Raw genomic sequence first — 19,400 nt, 5'->3', positions numbered from 1 at the left:
TTAATTCAAATCGTGTTAATTCCTTTAATAACGTGAATAAAATGAGAGCAAAGTAATAAGGACAAAGATACGAATAATTAAAAGTAATTAATTGACTAAACAAAAAAGAGACGTATTCTTATTGATTCTCCATATCATATTATAAATATTGCTAAATTTAATAATTGACTAAAGAAAGAGAGACATATTCTTATTGATTCTCCAGATTATATTATAAATATATTGCTAACACTCGTGTTTACGGAGAACAATTACAGGAGTTGCGTAATCAGGTGAAAATTCGATACATACAATCGTCAACAATGAGAATGAGGAGCTCAGGCCGGGCAGACAACGCTGGAGCAAAGAGTTGGGGAAGCTACTCAACGCTTGAGAAGGACAACAGGAGCTTGAAGTTCGAATGGCGAGCTTCAACCTTGAGTTGTTCCAGGCAACCAAGAGGGTCCATGACCTTGAGTAGGGGTGTACAAAGTCCGACAAACCGCACCAAACCGATAAACCGAGTCAAACCGAGAAAAGAACCCGTAGTGGTTTGGTTTGACTTGAGTCAATTGGTTTGGTTTGGTTTTACTAAAAAAGTCAAACCAAACCAAACCGACCCGACATTACGTGTATTCGATTTTTAAAATATTTTATACATAAAAATATTTATTTGTAAATATTTCTTAAATTTTTTCATTGTTTTTTGTCTTTTATCATATTATTTTAAGCTTGAACTTGGAATTTTAAATGTCAATAAGTTTTATATCCCATGGATGTTAGTAACTCAAATAAAGTCCAAATCAAAACCAACTCAACACTAATGCTAGCAAAAGAAATTCAATTCTAACACTAGGAATATATATCTATTCTTTTGCGTATTTGGTTTAAGCGTAAAAATACATAGCTTAATTTTTTTCTTTGTCATGTAATTAATACTTATTAGCCGTACTTATTTTAGCATATTAGTATTTAGATTAAAGTCATTTTCTTTATGGCTTATTAACTAGCAATACTTATTTTAACCGATTTTATTATCTTTTTTGTTGAATATTTTAATACGATGTCATCACCCATCTCACATTTTGTGTTATTTTCTTAAGAAACACCATAATTATATAGTTGTATCTTACTAGGACTAAAGAAATATTTAAAGTAAAAGTCATATGTTTTGTATGAAGACTTTTTCGGGAAAAAACCCGACCAATCCGAATAAACCGAATAACCCGAGACAATCCTAAGTTGAAAAACCCGAATTTTATTGGTTTGGTTTGGTTTGGTTTTTAAATTTAAAAACCTTTGGTTTGGTTTGATATTTGAAAAATCCGAACCAACCCGATTAAAATCTTGAGAGGCGGTATTAACTCAGAAGTAAGTGTATGCGAGTCAGTTGGCTGACAACACCCAATTGGCTCAAGTGTGGAACCACGATTTTTACTAGGGAATTAAAAAATATATAAAAATAAACACATGAAATAAGTTAGGGCTGAACATCTACTATAAATATACCGGTGAATATCATTTTCACCTCTTAACTTGCTTTAAAAAACAAATTCTCCCTTCAATTTTGAACAATGGTCATTCTCCCCCCTTTATCCTAATTGACTTTTCTAAATTCCTATTTTACCCTTACATTATCAACTTGTCTTTTTTTTTCCTTTTACTTCTTTAAAATCATGATTTGTTTATCTCGTTAATCTATGTAACAAATTTCCTATAAAAAATAAATATTATTTTCGAGACGGAAAAAGAAAAGTGAGAAATACTAGTTGAGTATATAACTTAATGCTTTTATAATGAAATAAATGAGAATAATAATAATCAAAACTCCGATATCTATTTATACAACTAAAAATAACAAGTAATAATAAATTTATAAATATATTTCGATGCATGTAATACAGAATAATTAATAAAAATAGAGGTATATTCTATAACAAATTCCTAAATGATTTTATTTTTTAATAAATGAATTTTAAATTGTAATTTAAAGTATTCCATCAATGACAACCAAACTCATTTATATCATATCATTATACTAAAAGTGGGAAGACTCTAAGCCTAAAGTTGGATTATTAAAATGCCCATTAAATATTAAACGACAAGTTTACCCTTTTCTTGAATCCTAATCCTGCAATATCCTTGTACCAAAAAGTAAATTTACCTTCCAATAAATGATAAATTAATACCACAATAGACAAAGCAAATGAGAAGACATTATTCATTTACTGACTCTAAATAAATATTTATAAAGAAAATTATTTCTTCAAACGTTTTTATTTACCTCCCAATAAATGATGAATTAGTACCACAATAGACTAAGTAAATGAGAAGACGATTCATTTATTTACTCTAAATTAATGATTATACAGAAAATTCTATCTTCAAACGTTTTATTCATGTGCATCATTTAAGAGCTAGCTTCTGCAATTTTCATGCATGTATCACAATTTAAGACTAGCTTTTATAACTTTATGGTGGCTGTACATAATAAATGCCATTAGAAACTTAATTATATTAACCAATGCTCTTTTCATTGCTAGAGAATTTGAGGAGTTGGTTTGAATATCTTAGCTTGGACCATTCATTTGCCAAATTTCGGTTCAACTCATTCCTTTGCTTTGCTCTCATTCTTTTATCAATTCCATTCACGACAAGATGGTTTTTGGTTCTGGTTTTGTAGAAAATGTTCACTCTTTTCCTCTCTTACTCTTATTTCTATTTTCATTTATAAATTGAATTTGTGTAAAGGGCAACCCGATACACAAAGCATCCTGCGTTAGCAGGGTTCGGGGCATGATTTGAGTTTCTGTGGTATTGTTTTTCCTAATTTCGTTTCTTTTTTTTTCTTTTTTTTTTTTTTTTTAATTTAACAGAAGCGTGAAGTAAAAAACGAGCCAAAACATCAAGCTCAAACCCCGCGCAGAATCATCAAATATCAGAACATGTTCCCTCAATGAGTTGCAAGAGGTTTGATTATTTTTACAACTCATATTATTTTGCAAAAAGGAAAAATTACTTTCACAGTCTTTAGAGATGCAAATCCAATTCTTATAGTGCATCTTACACGGATTGGTTTATTGATTCTTTTTCAAGATATAATATTGAAAGCTTCTCCGTAGATTGCAGGGATCGACAAATTGAATTCATGAGAAATACATATCCTTATGAATGCTTATTTTACCAGTACATCTTTCCAAATTGTTTATATCTTTTTATTTTTAATTTATCAAAATAACGATAGTCCTCCTTAAAAGAGAGTACTACGAATACGTAATTAGGCATTTTGGTTTTTCTCTTCAATATTAAAATGATGGTGTGGACTTGAGTTAGCTAAATAGGATAAATATTTATCGTTTGCAAGAATTTAATTACACTTTGATATGGGTACACGTGCAACGCGTGTTCTAGATACTAGTATTGATAATAGAGATTAAGACAGAAGTGAAACTTAAATATACATATTCATATATATGTAAAAATAACAGGTAATATGTGTGTGTGTATATAAATGCATGTACATACATCATATATACTTAATGCATGTAATATTAAAATATCAATCATAAAAAGTAACATTAGATTTTGTGATAATTCATAAAAGGATTATTCTACTTATTATGAATTTAATTACATAAATGGAGGATTGAAATGACAAGAGTAAAATAGACATTGTATAGGATAAAGGGGGGAGATTGTCTATTGTTCATAATCGACGGGGTTTGATTTTTAAAGCAAAGTTGAGAGCGAAAATCATTTTCGCCCTAAATACATAAAAAAAAAAATAACGTTATACATACAGTATAATTTTTCGCTCACAAGAATGCACCGCAGGGCCGCACTAGTGAAATCCAAATAGATTAACCGTGCTAATGATGTTGCTAGGGCACATTTGCAGGCCTAATGTGATGACTTGGGTTGACAGCCCAAGAATTCCGAAGATTACGGAGTTGGGTGGCCATGTAGATGTAACAAAAAATAAAAATATACTTCTGTTTGAATTTCTTAAAAATAAAACTAATGATACTAGTATTACTTAAGGGAGGTACATATTAATTTGTCCTTTTGAACAGATTGAAGAATCAACATCTACATTACTTAGTAAAATACAGATGTTATTTGGTGGGATCAAGAAGAGTTTTATGTATAAATAGAACAGGAGAAAGAATAAATCCATCATTGTAGCTGTGATTAGAATGTCATTAAAATACTGGAGTACTATATAATGATGCCAAAATTATAAAGGGTTATACCACTGATTAAGGTAATTAACTGACTGTTTTGTTGAATTTAACTCTTTGCCACCTAAGGGATAATTATATGCTCTATGATTCTTGAAGAGACATTGTTAGGCTTTGATACAAACTCCTATATTCATTTCTGGGTGCAGTTTTCGAGAGAGTACTACCTTTGTCCTCCAACATCATATACTAGCAATTAAGATCATTTTGTTATTGCGTTAAAAGTCATATTCGGTGGAGAAAGTAGGTGGCCATAGTTATTTTATTAAAAATATAGTATAAGTTGAGGGACTTTACTGATATAAAAATAAGATAAGTAGCTCAAATAATTTCATTAATTTGATCATTTGAGATTGAGTGATCATCAAATCTGGTACAAATATGGCATCCATTGTGGTTATTCTTCCTGTTTCCATTGTCTTTTCTTCTTTTTTTTTTTTTTTTTTACTTTTTTTAGTTATCAGATTAGAAAGGATTTTAGATTCAAATTCATGGTCATCTAACTATGTAAAACATTTTTCTTCTAGCTCAAATGTTTGTTTGTTCGAGCAAAAGGTAGTGACCCTTCATGCAAGCTTGCGCATCTGAACAAGTTTATTCTTTTCTCTAACTTTCGTACAGGCATGGCTGATCATAAAGGTCAATTATCAATCATCTAATTTGCGACGCTAGTTTTAAATGCCAAAAGTGTGTGCCTTTGTCTTTCCAATTTCAAACTTGTACATTCATTAAGATGAAGGCTTTCTAGCTAGATACTTCCAAAAGTACCTCATAGAAATATATGGGGAAAGGGAAAGAAAGTTGAGGACTTCCAAGCAGTCAAGAATAGTCACTTTAAAAAATTGGAGCATCTTTCTTATTAATTTAATCAACCCAAAAAGAACAAGTTATCCAACCCAAGTCATATGCCACTACCAAAATGCAGATAACAATAACAAAGCAATTAATTAATTAAATAATAAGGAAGAAGGAAAGAAGGGACAAAAGTAGCTGGTTATGGAAAAATTCTCTCTTGTAATTTGCATCTCCAACTTCCATCCATGGCTGTTGACCAATCATCTAATTCTCAGCCTTCACTTCCAGTTCGTCCTTGGAAATATGACGTCTTCTTGAGTTGTACAAGTAATGATACTTCAAAAGCCTTTGTAGATCATCTTTACTCAACACTTTTCCATGTTGGGATCAACACATTCAGAGGTGGTGATGAGCAGCTCTCTGAAGTCGCGATTAATGCAATTGAAGGATCAATCATTTTTATTAGTATTCTCTCAAAAAACTATGCCTCATCTACAAGGTGTCTTAATGAGCTTTTGCATATCCTTGAACTCAAGAACAATTCCAAACGGTTAGTTCTTCCAATATTCTATGATGTTGACCCTTCTGATGTGCGCAAGCAAAGTGGAATCTTTGCTGAAGCCTTTGCAAGACACGAAACATGTTCCCAAGAGGAAAACAAAATTCTACTCTGGAAAGCTGCACTCAGTAAAGTTGGTAATTTATCAGGATGGGATCTTCGGCATGTTGCTCAAGGGTAATATTTCCTTTTTATAATTTCGTTCCTATGTTCTATAACTGTAAACTACATAAAGGAAGAATGAAGGGAATATCTTATCGAGTGGGAATCCAATAGGGATTTGGTTCCTCCTCTCTCGAGTGCTCAAGTTCCCTATCTCCATGACCCCCTCACATAAAGCTTATGATGTTAGAGAGAGCATATTTTTATTTAACAAATTATATCTCTAACAAGAGAATCAGCTGATACAATTTTTTTCATTTAGCTAAAGCAGACGACAATGTCTTGCAAGTAGTAACTTTTTTCACAATACGAAGTATTTGATACTAGATTCATCAGTCTATCAAATGTATAGTTCAACTTGAAGTTCCTGCTCAGGTTAATTTGATTCCCAATGCAATTCTTCAAGTAGGTTTCACTAAATGATACTTTGCTTGAAGATTGAATTTTTAACCATACGCTTGGAGACGATTATTTTGTTGGCTCTGTCCCTTTCTATTGCATTTTCTAGTTGCGAAATGGCAATTCCTGTTATTGTTCAAGAAGAAAATGAACCAAAGCATCTGCTGAATGGTGTTTTTTTTTTCCTTTTGTTGTGTTTCACTGAACCAACTTATCCACCTTGCAGGTTTGAATCAAAATTTATCCATATAATTATTAAGGAAGTCTTACATGAAGTCAAATCTCGAATACCACTCGATATTACCGAGCATCCTGTGGCACTTTTCCCCCGTGTTAACCAAATAGAGAAGTTATTGTTCAAAGAAGGTTGTGATGATATTCGAATTATTGGGATTCATGGCATGGGTGGAATCGGCAAAACAACTCTTGCAAAAGCTGTGTTCAACCAAGTTCTTCAGCATTTTGAAGCAAGTTGTTTTCTTGAAAATGTGAAAATAGAGGCTTCTGAAAGCCAAAATGGATTAGTTCATTTACAAGAGGAACTTCTTGAAAAAGTTCTTAGGAAAAAAATCAAAGTGTACAGTGTTGATGAGGGCATTACATTGATCAAAGAAAGGCTTTGGCAGAAAAAGGTTTTCATCGTCCTTGATGATTTGGACGATCAATGCCAGTTAAATGCATTGCTTGGAGAACGTGATTGGCTTCGCCGGGGTAGTAGAGTTATCATAACAACTCGAGACAAGCATTTGCTCAAAGAACTACAAATGAATGAGCAATACGAAGCAATGAAATTGGATCACAAAAGCTCTTTACAGCTCTTCACATTCCATGCTTCCAGAAAGGCAATACCCCCTGAAGACTGTACTGAGCTTTTGAAAGGCATTGTAACTTACTGTGGAGGAGTTCCACTAGCTCTTAAGGTTTTGGGCGATTATTTGTCTGATAAAGAGATCACAGAATGGAAAAGTGCCTTGGAGAAATTAAAGACAATTCCTTCTAACGATCTCCATACAAAACTCAGAATAAGCTTTGATGGACTTCCGGATGATTTTACTAAGGCTGTTTTCCTTGACATTGCTTGTTTCTTCTTCAAAATCCAGAAGAGTGAGCTCGTACGTATATTCAAAGCTTGTGGTTTCTACCCTGAGGTTGAAATTTGCGAATTGATTGACAAATCGTTGTTAACAATTGATGAAAATAAGCATCTGAACATGCACAATGTGATCCGGGATATGGGACAAGAAATTGTTCATAGGGAATCACCCGATAACCCAGGCAAGCGTAGCAGATTATGGCACCCTAACGACATTTTTGATGTGCTCACTGGAGAGAAGGTATCAATACTTCATTGAGTTTGTTCCATTTTTAATAATTCTCTCTCCCCATAGAAGCCATGAGTATACATTAGTGTTACTTAATCCTTGCTTACAGGGTACAAGAGCCGTTGAAGCGATAGTCCTTGAATCTCCAGTTTTGAAGGATGTTCCGTTGACTACTAAAACATTTGAAAAGATGGAAAAGCTAAGACTCCTACAAATCAATCATGTGCAGCTGTATGGAAGTTTCCAGTATCTACCACAGTCTTTAAAATGTTTGCGTTGGTACTACTGTCCTTTGAAATGCTTGCCATCTGATTTTTGTCTGGAGAATCTTGTTATTCTCGATATGAGTTTTAGCAAATTCAATGAATGCCAAGCGCCTTTAAAGGTTTCACATGTCTTCTAGCAGTACTGAATTCTTTCTTCATTTTAATGTAGAAATTGAACAAACACAAAATCTTACTTACCTTCTTCTTTGTGTTCTACTTTTGGAATCAGTATTTTAAGTCTTTGAAGAGATTGATATTCTACAGTTGTGAGGACCTCAAGAAATCCCCGGAGTTGGTTGGTTTGGATAGTCTTGAGGAGTTATCATTTGGTTACTGCTCAAATTTAATGGAGCTGGACTCAACAATTGGAGACTTGAAGAGACTTCGTAGTTTAGACGTGTCTGATTGCAAGAAACTACTGAAACTCCCAAGAAGAATCTGTGAGTTAAAATCACTTGAAATGTTATATCTCAATCGCTGCTCAAAACTGGAAGAATTGCCTGATGATTTGGGAAAGTTGGAAGGTCTAAAACAATTGAATGCAGTTGCAACAGCTATCAAAAGAGTACCTGGTTCTGTTGAACATCTAAAGAACTTGGAGAGGCTACTGCTATCACATGACTTCCTATTTAAAAGACAATTTAAATTTTCTGACATATTTCGAACTTGGTTCCAGCCAGAAAGAAGCCTTAGTCAAGGGGGGTATTTACCTTCGTCAATTTCAAGTTTAAGTGCTTTAAAAGTTCTACAAATTGAGAACTGCAATATGTCTGAAGATGATATTCCTTTGTCTCTTGCGAGTTTATCTTCTTTACAGAGTCTATGTTTTAGCAATAATAAGTTTCATTCCATACCTTTCGACCTTTGTGACCTTTCTAGTCTCAAGTATCTCAATTTAAGTGAATGTCCAAATCTTAAAAGCATCCCTGAAGTTCCTCTCACTCTACAGAAACTCGTTGCTTATAAGTGCAAGTCATTAGAAAGACTTCCCAATCTGTCCCAATTGAAAAGGTTGGAGGAATTGGAATTGGGTCGTTGTGAAATGTTGACGGAGATTCAAGGCTTGGAGAATCTTGATTCTATTAGACGAGTATACTTATGGAGCTGCAAGACTTTTGGAAGAACACTAGATGTATCCAACTTGAGTCAATTGAAGAACTTGGATCTTAGTCACTGTGAAAGATTGATTGAGATTCGAGGCTTGGAGAACATTCATTCCATTCGCTACATCAACCTATTCAATTGCAAAGCTCTTGGAAATCCTTTCACTGAAGACTTCTTCAGAGTAAGTATAGAGCTTTACTAACTCTGCACTTTCTAGTTTTCGACATTTAAAATGTTTTTAAAGAAGTTCATTTTGATGTTATCCCCACATATCCTTAAAACTTATAGTGTTACTTATTATATTTTGCATGAAACAGGCCCATTATGTACATGGCAGTGAGCTCCAACTAGGGCTTTGCAATAGCAAGGTTCCAGACTGGTTTAGCTACCAAGTAGATGGATGTTCAATGTGCTTCAATATGCCACAACAGGTTGAGAGTACATTCTTAGGCATGTTCCTTTGGATTGTTTATGGTACCGTGGATGAAACTAAGAATGTTTATCCTAAAGCCACCATAGTCGATCTAACAAATGGCGTTGAGTTTAACCATCGTCTGTGGACAACCATATCCTTTGCAGAAAATTCGTCCATCCATTACATACCACCAGATTACTTCAAATGCCCGGTTAAAGGCGGAGAAAAGATGAGCATTCATATTGAATGCTATGACTTTCCAACTGAAGATTTTGTGAAGAAATGTGGAGTTCATCTATTGTATAAAGACAAGAATGGCCAGGTTCATTCTGTGCCTGTGAGTTCTTCTCCTTGTTTTGACAGTGGAAATGAAGTGACAAACAACCATTCTTGTAGAGGTAAGAGTGGAATCTGATTCAGCACAGCTAGGATTGAGAAGACAATCATTTTGTTCTAAGCAATTTCAGGCTAGTTTTCTGCATGCTTTGTCCTGCTTTCAAAGATCGTTGCATCCTGTCAACTGAATTGCTGATTGGTTCTGTCATTTACTGTTGCATCCCTTGCTTACTCAAGATTAAGAATTATACATAAAGTAAGGTCAACAGGTTGAACTCTCTGTTAATGTATTATGCAGTTCATGTCTAATGTAGTTAAACATATGGAGTAGAGTCCTACTACTAAAGGCAGTACTATCTGTATATATTTTGTAGTATATGTCACTGATAATACTTTTGGACTCTTATACATATCCAAACACGAATACACATAAACTCTTATCTCTTAACAAATGACCAGAGTCACCCTTAACACTAGGATTAGTCTTTGACACCTACACGACTGAACCATATTGTCTAACATCCCCCATCAAGTTGGAGGTGGAGTTTTCCATCACTCCCAGCTTGGATTTAAAGAAGTGAAATTGAGACTTAGTCAGCGGCTTTGTATCTACGACCTGGGGCCCTATCGCGGCCTAGATGCCAGATTTGGGTGGTGACAATTATACAGTGAATAGATTGCATGGTGAGAAGTCGTGAGTTTTCAATATATACACCTAATCTAATCCGTCTTCACCCCCTAAATTGAAGGCGTTTCACAATGCTATTTTTTTACTTGATGATTTGACCTCCTTCTGAGTTGGTTTTTAACTCAAAATGACCAAGGACGGGGGAATTCGTATGACGAATAGAGGATTGAATTGTTGATTTCAAGTGGTAAGAGAGTGAATGCTCCTTGTCATGTGTTTCTTCCATTTTTCCAAACAAAATTAGCTATAGTACCCTGCTTTTGCTCTTTATTTCTTGTGAATTTACTAAATCAACATTCTTTTTAATTTGTTATTTGAGCCGTGGAAACAATACTGTATTTTTTTGTTTGTAATTTGAGCTCCTTCTGAGTTGGTTTTCAAAATCAAAATGCGGGGACCAAGGGAAAGGGGAATTCGTCAATAAATTGAACTGTCCATTTCAAGTAGTCCAGAGAGTGAATGCTTTGTGTCATGGTTTCTTCCATTTTTCCACATAGCGGGAGCTGTCTTTTATTTTTGTGAATTTATTAAATCAACATTCTTTTTAATTTGTTATTTGAAGGCTTTCATTTGAATTTACTTCCTGCTGTGAGCTTTATGTTTGATAGAATAGCAGTGGTTGTGTTTTTCGTTTAATGTAGAACATCTTGCGGAAAGTATCCAAATTGCACTTTGGGCAGTTAACAATCCGTTTAGCTTAGTTCAGACCAATTAGCAATTGGACCAAAACCACCCATATATTGTTTAATTAAAAGTTAAATACGCTACGTATGATAACACACAGACTAAAAGAGGAATTATGCAATAATACAGGGCTAAAAATGCTATTTTCCTTCTAAAAATCGGGAATGTTTTCTGAAACAACAACACTAGGCTTCAAAATGTAAATGAATCTAGTTATTACTTGCAATATACCCTGTAATTCAAAGATCGTATCCATTATTTGTACCCACGCACTATGAGTAATATATTTAACTTTCTCCTTTCGAATTCGTTTCTTAAATATTAGCCTTGAATAATAATATGTTGAAACAACTTTTGTATATTTATACGAATTATCTTCAATTACTATTTAGTTTTGGTGTTGATTTTGAAATAATTTGACTTAATAAATATAGCTTTAGTAGGAATGAAAGGAAACTCAACTGCATAATTGATCACAAACAATGGTAATCACAAAGCCAGATTGCTCAAATTTATTGTAAGCAACCAAGATAGTTTCCTAAGGGATATATGGTTGCTTATAATTATAGTTTACACAAAGAGGAAACAAAAGTAATTATTGACGAACACAACGTTTTACCAGTGAACTTAACAAACATGCATAAAGCAGTGAAATTTTACTTTCCAGCAACTGACTGAGCTTGACGGAGCATTGAGAAATAACCTTGTCCAGAAGTAACTTATATATAATGAATAAGTTAGTTGAAAACAACTTGTACAAGACAAAAAAAAGTCAACGACCCTTTATTTTCTTTCAAAATTATTTTTGAATGAGAATGTTTGGTTGTCAGTTGTCACTTTTCAGTTTTCATTTTCCAATGGTCAAAGACTAATTTGTAAAGAAAGAATGAATAAGAAATTTTTAAAACAGATCCCATTCATACATGGCTTGGCATTGAAAATAACAAACCTTTGTAAGTTGTCCTCTTTGTTTCTAAGCTATACATTTTACTGACTATGTTACCTTCAAAGATTTTTACTCTCTCTAGTCCTTTTTAGTATAAATATTGCCTTTTGCGTGCTCCTAAACTTCATAACAATCTCATTAAGCCTTAACCAACTCAACTGAGACTTGTACGTAATGACACATGAACAAGACAGATTGTACCTACTATGCCGCCTATGACTAATTACGTGAAGCTCCTCTCACCTTTTCTAGTGCTTTGAAATATGAGAAAAAATGGTGAATTTTGGTGAAGTGAGGATTCTGCAAACATCCCAAGAACATGTCTGAAGCATTTCAAGGATGTTCAAAACATTACCAGGATGTTCGAAAGATGTTTGACACATACACAGAAACATTCAAACATCCTCGAGAGTACAAAAATAAGTAAAGAGATAAAAATCAAACAATATAGAGATAATTGAAAGAGCGACAAACGTCCATAAGCTTAAAGAGAGAAATCGGGTGAAAATACTGATACAATAGATCTTACCTGCAATTCAGGAGGAAAAAAAAATCAAATAAGTGAAAGAAAAGAACTTCTTCTAACATCAGCTCTTCTTGTATGACTCTTGGCTGCAATTGTTGTTATCAGATTCGACGTCCTAGACAGCCTCCATTAACAATGAGGGAAATTGTTCTTTCTTCTTACCCTTTCTTTGTGGCAGTCCCAAAATGATACAGCTTAATCACAAGCTATTAAACAATAGCTTCTCTTTGACCTTCATGAAGTAAGCATAGGCCTTTGGTGTCAAAATTGTACTCTTATCTGTTTTCCGGTAGGATGTTTGCCCAATAAATCCATCCAAGTTAAAATCCTTGTTTTCTCACAAGGTTAACGATGAGTTTGTTCAAGTTGGAGATTTCTTCATCTCTGTGGCTTAATTCTTTCTTTAGTCTCTCAATCTCCTTCAAGTGTGTTTCACACTGATTACAATCTGCACCAGCAGCCTCCTTGAGCTCTATGCTTTGGTCTTCTGTCCTCAGTTTCTTTGACTCTCCCATGGCCTCTTCATCTTCAAATGGCCTCTTCTTTGGGGTAACTTCTTTAGAATAATTATTGGCGGCCATCTTACGAACATATAAAGACCCTGATATACCGGAATCAAGACGAAATGAAACGAGCTTTTGTGGTCGTCCGCCAGTATCCTAACAAAGATGGATAAACAAAAGTTACTACATGCCAGTTAAATTAAAGCATATGCCTCTCTCATGTACACACTTGGTTTCTCCGATAGGACAGTCAAAACCCTCCTCCTGTACAAGGAAATCCTAAAAGTGTACCAACCTTCTCTTGGTTGCCTTCAAGCTTATCAAATGCCTCATTTGCCTCATGCTGACTTTTGAAATTGGCAAATGCAGTATACTTGTCTGCTTGACCTTTTTTATTAGCCTGCCAGCAGAACATAGATGGACAAATTAAGTAAAATGAAGCAAAGTTCAAACTAGAAATTGATGAAGAACCATGCAGGCTGTTACTCAAACATCATCCACTTGCAAATATCTTGATAACTACTATTGTTTCTTTTAAAAAAAAAAAAAAAAAAAAAAAAAAAAAAAAAACAGTTACTCATAAATACAGATCTGTGCATGCACGTTTCTCCATTTGGTACTTTTTACATTGAAGCTCGTGCTTTCATTGCGCTTAGCATTTCAAGTCTCAACTAAGTGTTTTGCCACATTTTTGCCTTTAACAATACTGCCTGTAACTTGCATCAAGCTGTTGCTTTGCTTTTAATAACGTTGGTCATGACCCATGTCAATGGACTTGCTTACAAGAGCTTCTTACAAATATTAGTGTATTTTGAAGAACGCATACCCATGGCACACCAGTTTGACACGGGTACGTTAAGGCAATTGAAGGATCCATTTAACATAAGGAATGACTATAGCATATAAAATTAAAAAACAACCAACAAGAATGTGACTCTTCACAGATTGAATTTTGTCATATGCTTTTACAAACTAGTTCAGATGCATAAAGATGTCATTCATCATTGATATGAGATGAGAAGGAAAAAAGCATGAGATTCTTCTAACCTTAACTTCCACATTAAAGTCTCCAGGAATAACTTTGTGCAACTCTTGGCTATGAACAGCCTCTGGTATTCTGTGGACAAGTAGCTTTGCCGTATCGGGCTCTTGCACCTAAATTCAAAGGAGTAGATGACCATCATATCAGCCAGGAAACAAGGAAATGAAATTTAAAATAAAAGGCTCTAGACCTTACCTCCTCAGAAACCACTGGTATGATATCAACTCCACGTTCAATCTTGGCAAGAACAAGTTTCATTGCAGTACATGCATCATCTAGACAATTATGTGGAGAGCCCATCTTTCGAAGTTCAAACCCTAACACAGACTATTTGGGAACTATTGTAAGTAAGTAACAATAGCATTGATCAAGCAGAGCTTGTGATAAATAGTTGAATACTTGTTAAAATCTTCAGCTTCTAAAGGAACCATACTTAGAAAAAGGATAACAGCGAGAAAGCCATTCAACAGAGTGGACATATAGTAGCATGGAAAAATGCACCAAAATTTATAATTAAAAAAAAATAAAAAGCATGGCCTACCTTACACAAGTTACTTAAAGAAGGTCTTCTGTTAGAAGCCTGACCCTGATATTTGAAGACATATGATGTGTCAATCACTCTTGCATGATCAATCTTCAAAGCTGTTAAGAATGACATAACAGAGATAAAAGCATGTTGTAATTCTCTAATGGACAGGCAAAGAAAAGAGAAAAGGGAGTAGAAATAACATAAAACCTGTGGTATTAAAAAGAGACATATGATCATAAAATCATGTCATCTCCGGTTACTAATACATATGCACAATGTTAATAAAAAGGTCCAACACTTATGATTCAAGATGTGGCTTACCATGAAGATCATTGTGTAAACTATGGCCGATCAATATGGTTCCATGCGATAATAGCTTCTTCATGGACGTCTGGATCATAACGCACAGCAGTTCAGACAAAGAAATTGTTAATGACTCATGGACAACTTAAAGTGAGCAACTTTACCTGTACATCAGCCAATGTACAAGAAACTCCATCTAAATCTCCAGCAGTTATTCCAGTAATCTCAGTTCTGTAATCTGCAATTGGTTTGTTGGGGTTCACAAATTCATTGAGTTTGACCTGCAATTTACAGAAGTTCAAAAAATAATTACTTATGTAACATGAAAAAAAAAGAGTTGAACTACATTAGAAATAAAGAGGCCATCCAGGTGGCTCTTTTCATCATTTGTCATATATGTTTATGTCGCAGAAAGGTACGAGTGACAAAAATACCTCTAAATTGCGGTCCACAGCACAGATTCTGACTAAAGCTTCAGTTCCGTCTTCGCAAAGGACCATTTCACAATCAATTGCAACCATGGCCTTTGATTGAGTGAAGTTAGACTTTTTACTCCTTTTGGTGACTAACCAGTCCTGTTCCCATGAATGTAATAAGTTGTAGTAAGAGAAGTTTAGTTTTATAATAGAACAGCCAATTATACAACGCACAGAATCTGGTGCCACAGAATTAATTCAAGAAAGGACTATCACCAGTTCAGTGAACAAGCTAAACTAAAATGCACCTAAACTTTCCTGCAGAGGATCAAGATATGCAAGTATAGACGGAAACAATAAAAAGAAATTCTCAACACAAAGTACTCTGTTTCAAAACAAATAAGCTGAAGTTTGGGGCACCAAACCTCCTATAAACTGTCAGAGAAAACACTTCATATAGGATATGTTTTCTAAAGATTGAACTTCTAAAGTAGACAATAAGAGAAGAAAACAAAAGGTAGTAACGAACCTCCTCATGTGATGGAAATGAGTAATCCGTTGGATATTGAGGGTGCTCAAAAGTTAAACGAACCAGTCTCTGCACTGCCACAATGTCAACTTATTAAGTACCAAAGTGGTGAGATACATTTGATTGCAAAGCTTCATAAGCAGATACCAACTAGCCTCTTCCTGGAAAAAAGAGAGGCCGAGGATCCGACTAGGAAAAATTGCGACTTTTTTGCTATACAATTTCTCTGACTATTCACTTTCAGTTTTTTTAGTTTTATTTTACTTTATTTGGATATTAATGGTGTTTGGGCTAGTTGCCACTATAATCCACCTAGCATAAGACTTATAACACCCAAAAGCCAAAATATCTTGTTCACCTGTTCGACAGTTTCACTTTCTGGGGAACTTTTCTGGAGCTGCTCAACAGCATCTCGGTTGGAATGACATTCAAACACCTTGTCAAAATACTGCACAAGAAAAGAACATTACAGTATTCGCATTAACAGAATTACTTTATGCTAATGAACCAAATGAAAACCACAGTCAATCTATAACCACCTTTAAGTCATCTTGGCTAAACGTCTTTAAAAATGCAAGAAGCACATCAACGGACCTCTTGGATGGGTCACTCAAGCTAACCCCGAACTTCTTGTCGTGTGATCTCAAAAAATCTTTCCAGCCTCCACTACTTCCTTTCATCTCCCGCTTTTGAGCTAACTTGACGATTTCAGCAAGAACCTTTTAACATTCAAAATCAAGAAGCACATATATCACCATTTCTTCTGAAGCAAAGTGTTACAATCTATTACGCATAAATTTTAAATTTTGCACACTTGGAGAGCCCTAATTACTACTCCCTCCATCCCAACTTATGTAGCACACTTCCCTTTTTAGCCTGTCCCAAAAAGAATATCACATTTCTATAACTAGAAACAACTTAACTTTAAAACTTCCCCTTTCACCCTAATGAAGAAACTTTCTAAAACTTTGTGCCAAGTCAAACAGTGACAAAATTGGGAAGGAGGGAGTATCTAATTTTAGAAAAAATAAATGAAAAACCAGCTCTAAAATACGCATGGCATAAGTATTACTCCCTCTGTTTCAATTTATGTGTATTACTTTCCTTTATCAATAATTCTTTCCTTTTTTAGCAACTCTTTAATTCCAACTTTCTACGTCGCATTTTTAACACCACAAGATTAAAGGGCATTTGGATACATTCTACATATCTTTAAATTTAAGACCACAAGTTTCAAAAGTGTTCTTTACTTTCTTAAACTAGGTGTCAAGTCAAAACCTGACAAACATTTCGAAACGGAGTGAGTCTAATAATTGCCCAATTCTACAGATTATGGCTACTTTGATAGAAGTAAACAAACCATTTAAAACAAGATTTTGGTATCTAACTCCTTATACAAAAACAATCATATTGACAGTTTACTATGTAATTAAAAGAAAAAATTGCTACTTTTATTTTGGGTGAACAGTTTACCTCTTTCTTGGCTGATTCAAGCTTTGATTCCATTTTGAATTACTGTTAAGTTGAAGAAAGTTGGGAGATTTTTGAGAAGAAGGAGCAGTGTGTGCAGGTGGAAGGGAAGTAATTTTAGGGTTTATGGATTGGGGGTTTTAGGATATAGCCCAAGCCCTAATTCGAGAGCTAAATGTGAAATTACGCTTTTGACTTTGCACCTTAACTTTTGTTTTTTATACACTTGCTGGCACGCGGACTAACTTATCCCAGTATCATAGTCCTGAGATTATAATTTCTGGACTAATTTATCTCACTTAAGGGTCGTTTGGTACAAAGAATAAATATAAATAGTCTAGGGATAAGAATTTAGCTATTCCTTATTTCTTTGTTTGGTTAGTAATCATGGGATAAGTTATCTCACGGGTAAAAATAGTACTGGGATAACTTATAGCTGTCATAGGATGGAATAAGTTATCCCGGGATAAATTATCTCGGGATAAGGAAGAAACCTCTTCTTTTTAGAAACTATCCAATGTATAATACTTTTAGTCCAGCATACCAAACGATCAAAAAAAATAACTCTAGAATAACTAATCTCAACATAACTTATCCCAACGTAATTAATCGCAACATAACTTATCCCAGCGTAATTTGTTTTTGAACCAAAAGACCCCTTAAGGGTCATTTGGTTGGAAACAAGTTATTCCGAAATTAGTTATTTCATCCTCTTACATGTATAAAAAACACTACAATCCCTAGATAACTAATCTCGGGATTAGTTATACCGCGATTTTATCCCAACTAAACGTGAGATAAACTCATCTCAAATATAATCTCGGGACTATTTATCCTCAACCCTCATACCAAATGAACCCTTAGAGATGGGATAAAAAAATACTAAGATAGATGAAATAAGATGGATTATCCTAGACTATGTTTGGAATAAATTTTATACCTTGTTTGATTAAAATTATAAATTTATCACCTTCAATCAAATAAGGTATAAATTTTATCCCGGACATCCCAACTTATCCCATGTACCATGGTGTTATAAGTTTCTTTTATTGTAAAATCTTCACATGACATTTAAGAGTTTATCAGCCAAAATAACATCTCGATTGAAGATTATGGTTCTTGGGCTTTTGGAATTGACCTTCGCTCGGCCCAGGTAAAAAGTTTTTTTTGGGTCATTTGCACCTTTGGTCCTATTTTGTGCTAGTTTTTAATTTTTGGCCTTCAAAATCAAACTTATGTCTAAAAGGGTATTAGTTACGAATCATAATACCCACAAGTTATGCGCGGCCCCCTTAAAGAATCTACGTCTGCTAGGCATAAGTTCGATTTTAAAGGAAAAAAATTAAAGACCAGACAATTTGAAGGACAAAAACTAAAGACCAGTCCATGGTCATTTGAAGCACAAACATGCAATTTACTTCTTGTTTTTCATTGGGAAAAGGGCATATATGGCCGCTCGGCCATAAATAATCCCATCCTCTAGCTCAATTTTTCTCAAACCCAAAATGTAGCAATTAAACAAATCCCATCCATTAGCCAAAACTTAAATAAGACATTTTTCAAATAAAAACCCAAACACAAAAATGTTTGAGGCGATTTTTATATATAATGTGTCATTTGTGTATAAACCTCTCTGTATAAAAGATGATAAAATATGAATCACTAAATTTTTCATTTTTTATATAATAGAGAATGGTTATAATTATAACTAGGTAAAAATTGTAGGGATTTTGTAATAATATGTTGTTATAGGCAAAAATGATGCATAAAATCTAATTTTCATTTTTAATTGTCAAAAAGATCTAAAGCTTAATCATACTTTATATAACGAAGGAAAATCGTTTAATGATGAAAATATATATATTCATATGATATTTTTTGTCATAAATAGTGTATTAAATGATCAAATATTTGGTCAAAATTTCTATTTTTTTTTTTTTTTGGTTTTATTGGTAATCATAGATATTCTATTTTTATAAAGATTTAATTATTATATTACCAAAAAAAATGATTTGTTTTGTATGGGGTAATTTTTCAAAGAGCGTTATGAATAAAGTTGATTTTTTTTCTTCTAAAGGTGAAATGTTATACAGTGACCTAAAATATAACATAAAAAGTATTTTGAAAAAAAAGTTTTGATTTTTTTTTTTTTTTTGCACCCCCACCCCCACCCCGATCACGGAAAC

At 33.9% G+C, this 19,400-nt stretch overlaps 2 protein-coding genes across 3 annotated transcripts; one reads left to right on the top strand and one right to left on the bottom strand.

Moving 5' to 3' along the window:
* The first annotated feature begins 5,179 nt into the window (after positions 1 to 5,179).
* LOC132049511 (disease resistance protein RPV1-like) lies at positions 5,180 to 9,937 on the top strand. 2 transcript variants are annotated; one of them, XM_059440344.1, is made up of 5 exons: positions 5,180 to 5,751; positions 6,362 to 7,469; positions 7,567 to 7,703; positions 7,988 to 9,008; positions 9,145 to 9,937. In XM_059440344.1, exons 1-5 carry the CDS (start codon positions 5,261 to 5,263, stop codon positions 9,655 to 9,657), a joined length of 3,270 nt encoding a protein of 1,089 aa, XP_059296327.1. In that variant the 5' UTR covers positions 5,180 to 5,260; the 3' UTR covers positions 9,658 to 9,937. The 2 variants fall into 2 exon arrangements, with proteins under 2 accessions (XP_059296327.1, XP_059296326.1); XM_059440343.1 differs by having other exon boundaries at positions 5,182 to 5,751; positions 7,567 to 7,842; positions 7,953 to 9,008.
* A 2,388-nt stretch (positions 9,938 to 12,325) lies between these two features.
* Positions 12,326 to 17,302, bottom strand: LOC132049510 (small RNA degrading nuclease 1-like). The gene is made up of 12 exons (XM_059440342.1): positions 17,218 to 17,302; positions 16,284 to 16,463; positions 16,103 to 16,192; positions 15,745 to 15,813; positions 15,234 to 15,374; positions 14,964 to 15,080; positions 14,818 to 14,887; positions 14,509 to 14,609; positions 14,163 to 14,294; positions 13,973 to 14,080; positions 13,221 to 13,325; positions 12,326 to 13,081 (listed from the first exon to the last, which is right to left on the bottom strand). The coding sequence occupies exons 1-12, from the start codon at positions 17,248 to 17,250 to the stop codon at positions 12,743 to 12,745; spliced, it is 1,485 nt and encodes a 494-aa protein (XP_059296325.1). The 5' UTR covers positions 17,251 to 17,302; the 3' UTR covers positions 12,326 to 12,742.
* Positions 17,303 to 19,400: the final 2,098 nt, after the last annotated feature.

This window comes from Lycium ferocissimum, chromosome 3 (genome assembly GCF_029784015.1).
Source record: "Lycium ferocissimum isolate CSIRO_LF1 chromosome 3, AGI_CSIRO_Lferr_CH_V1, whole genome shotgun sequence".
In the NCBI taxonomy this organism is placed as follows: domain Eukaryota; kingdom Viridiplantae; phylum Streptophyta; class Magnoliopsida; order Solanales; family Solanaceae; genus Lycium; species Lycium ferocissimum.
This window is presented reverse-complemented; position numbering and strand designations above follow the sequence as displayed.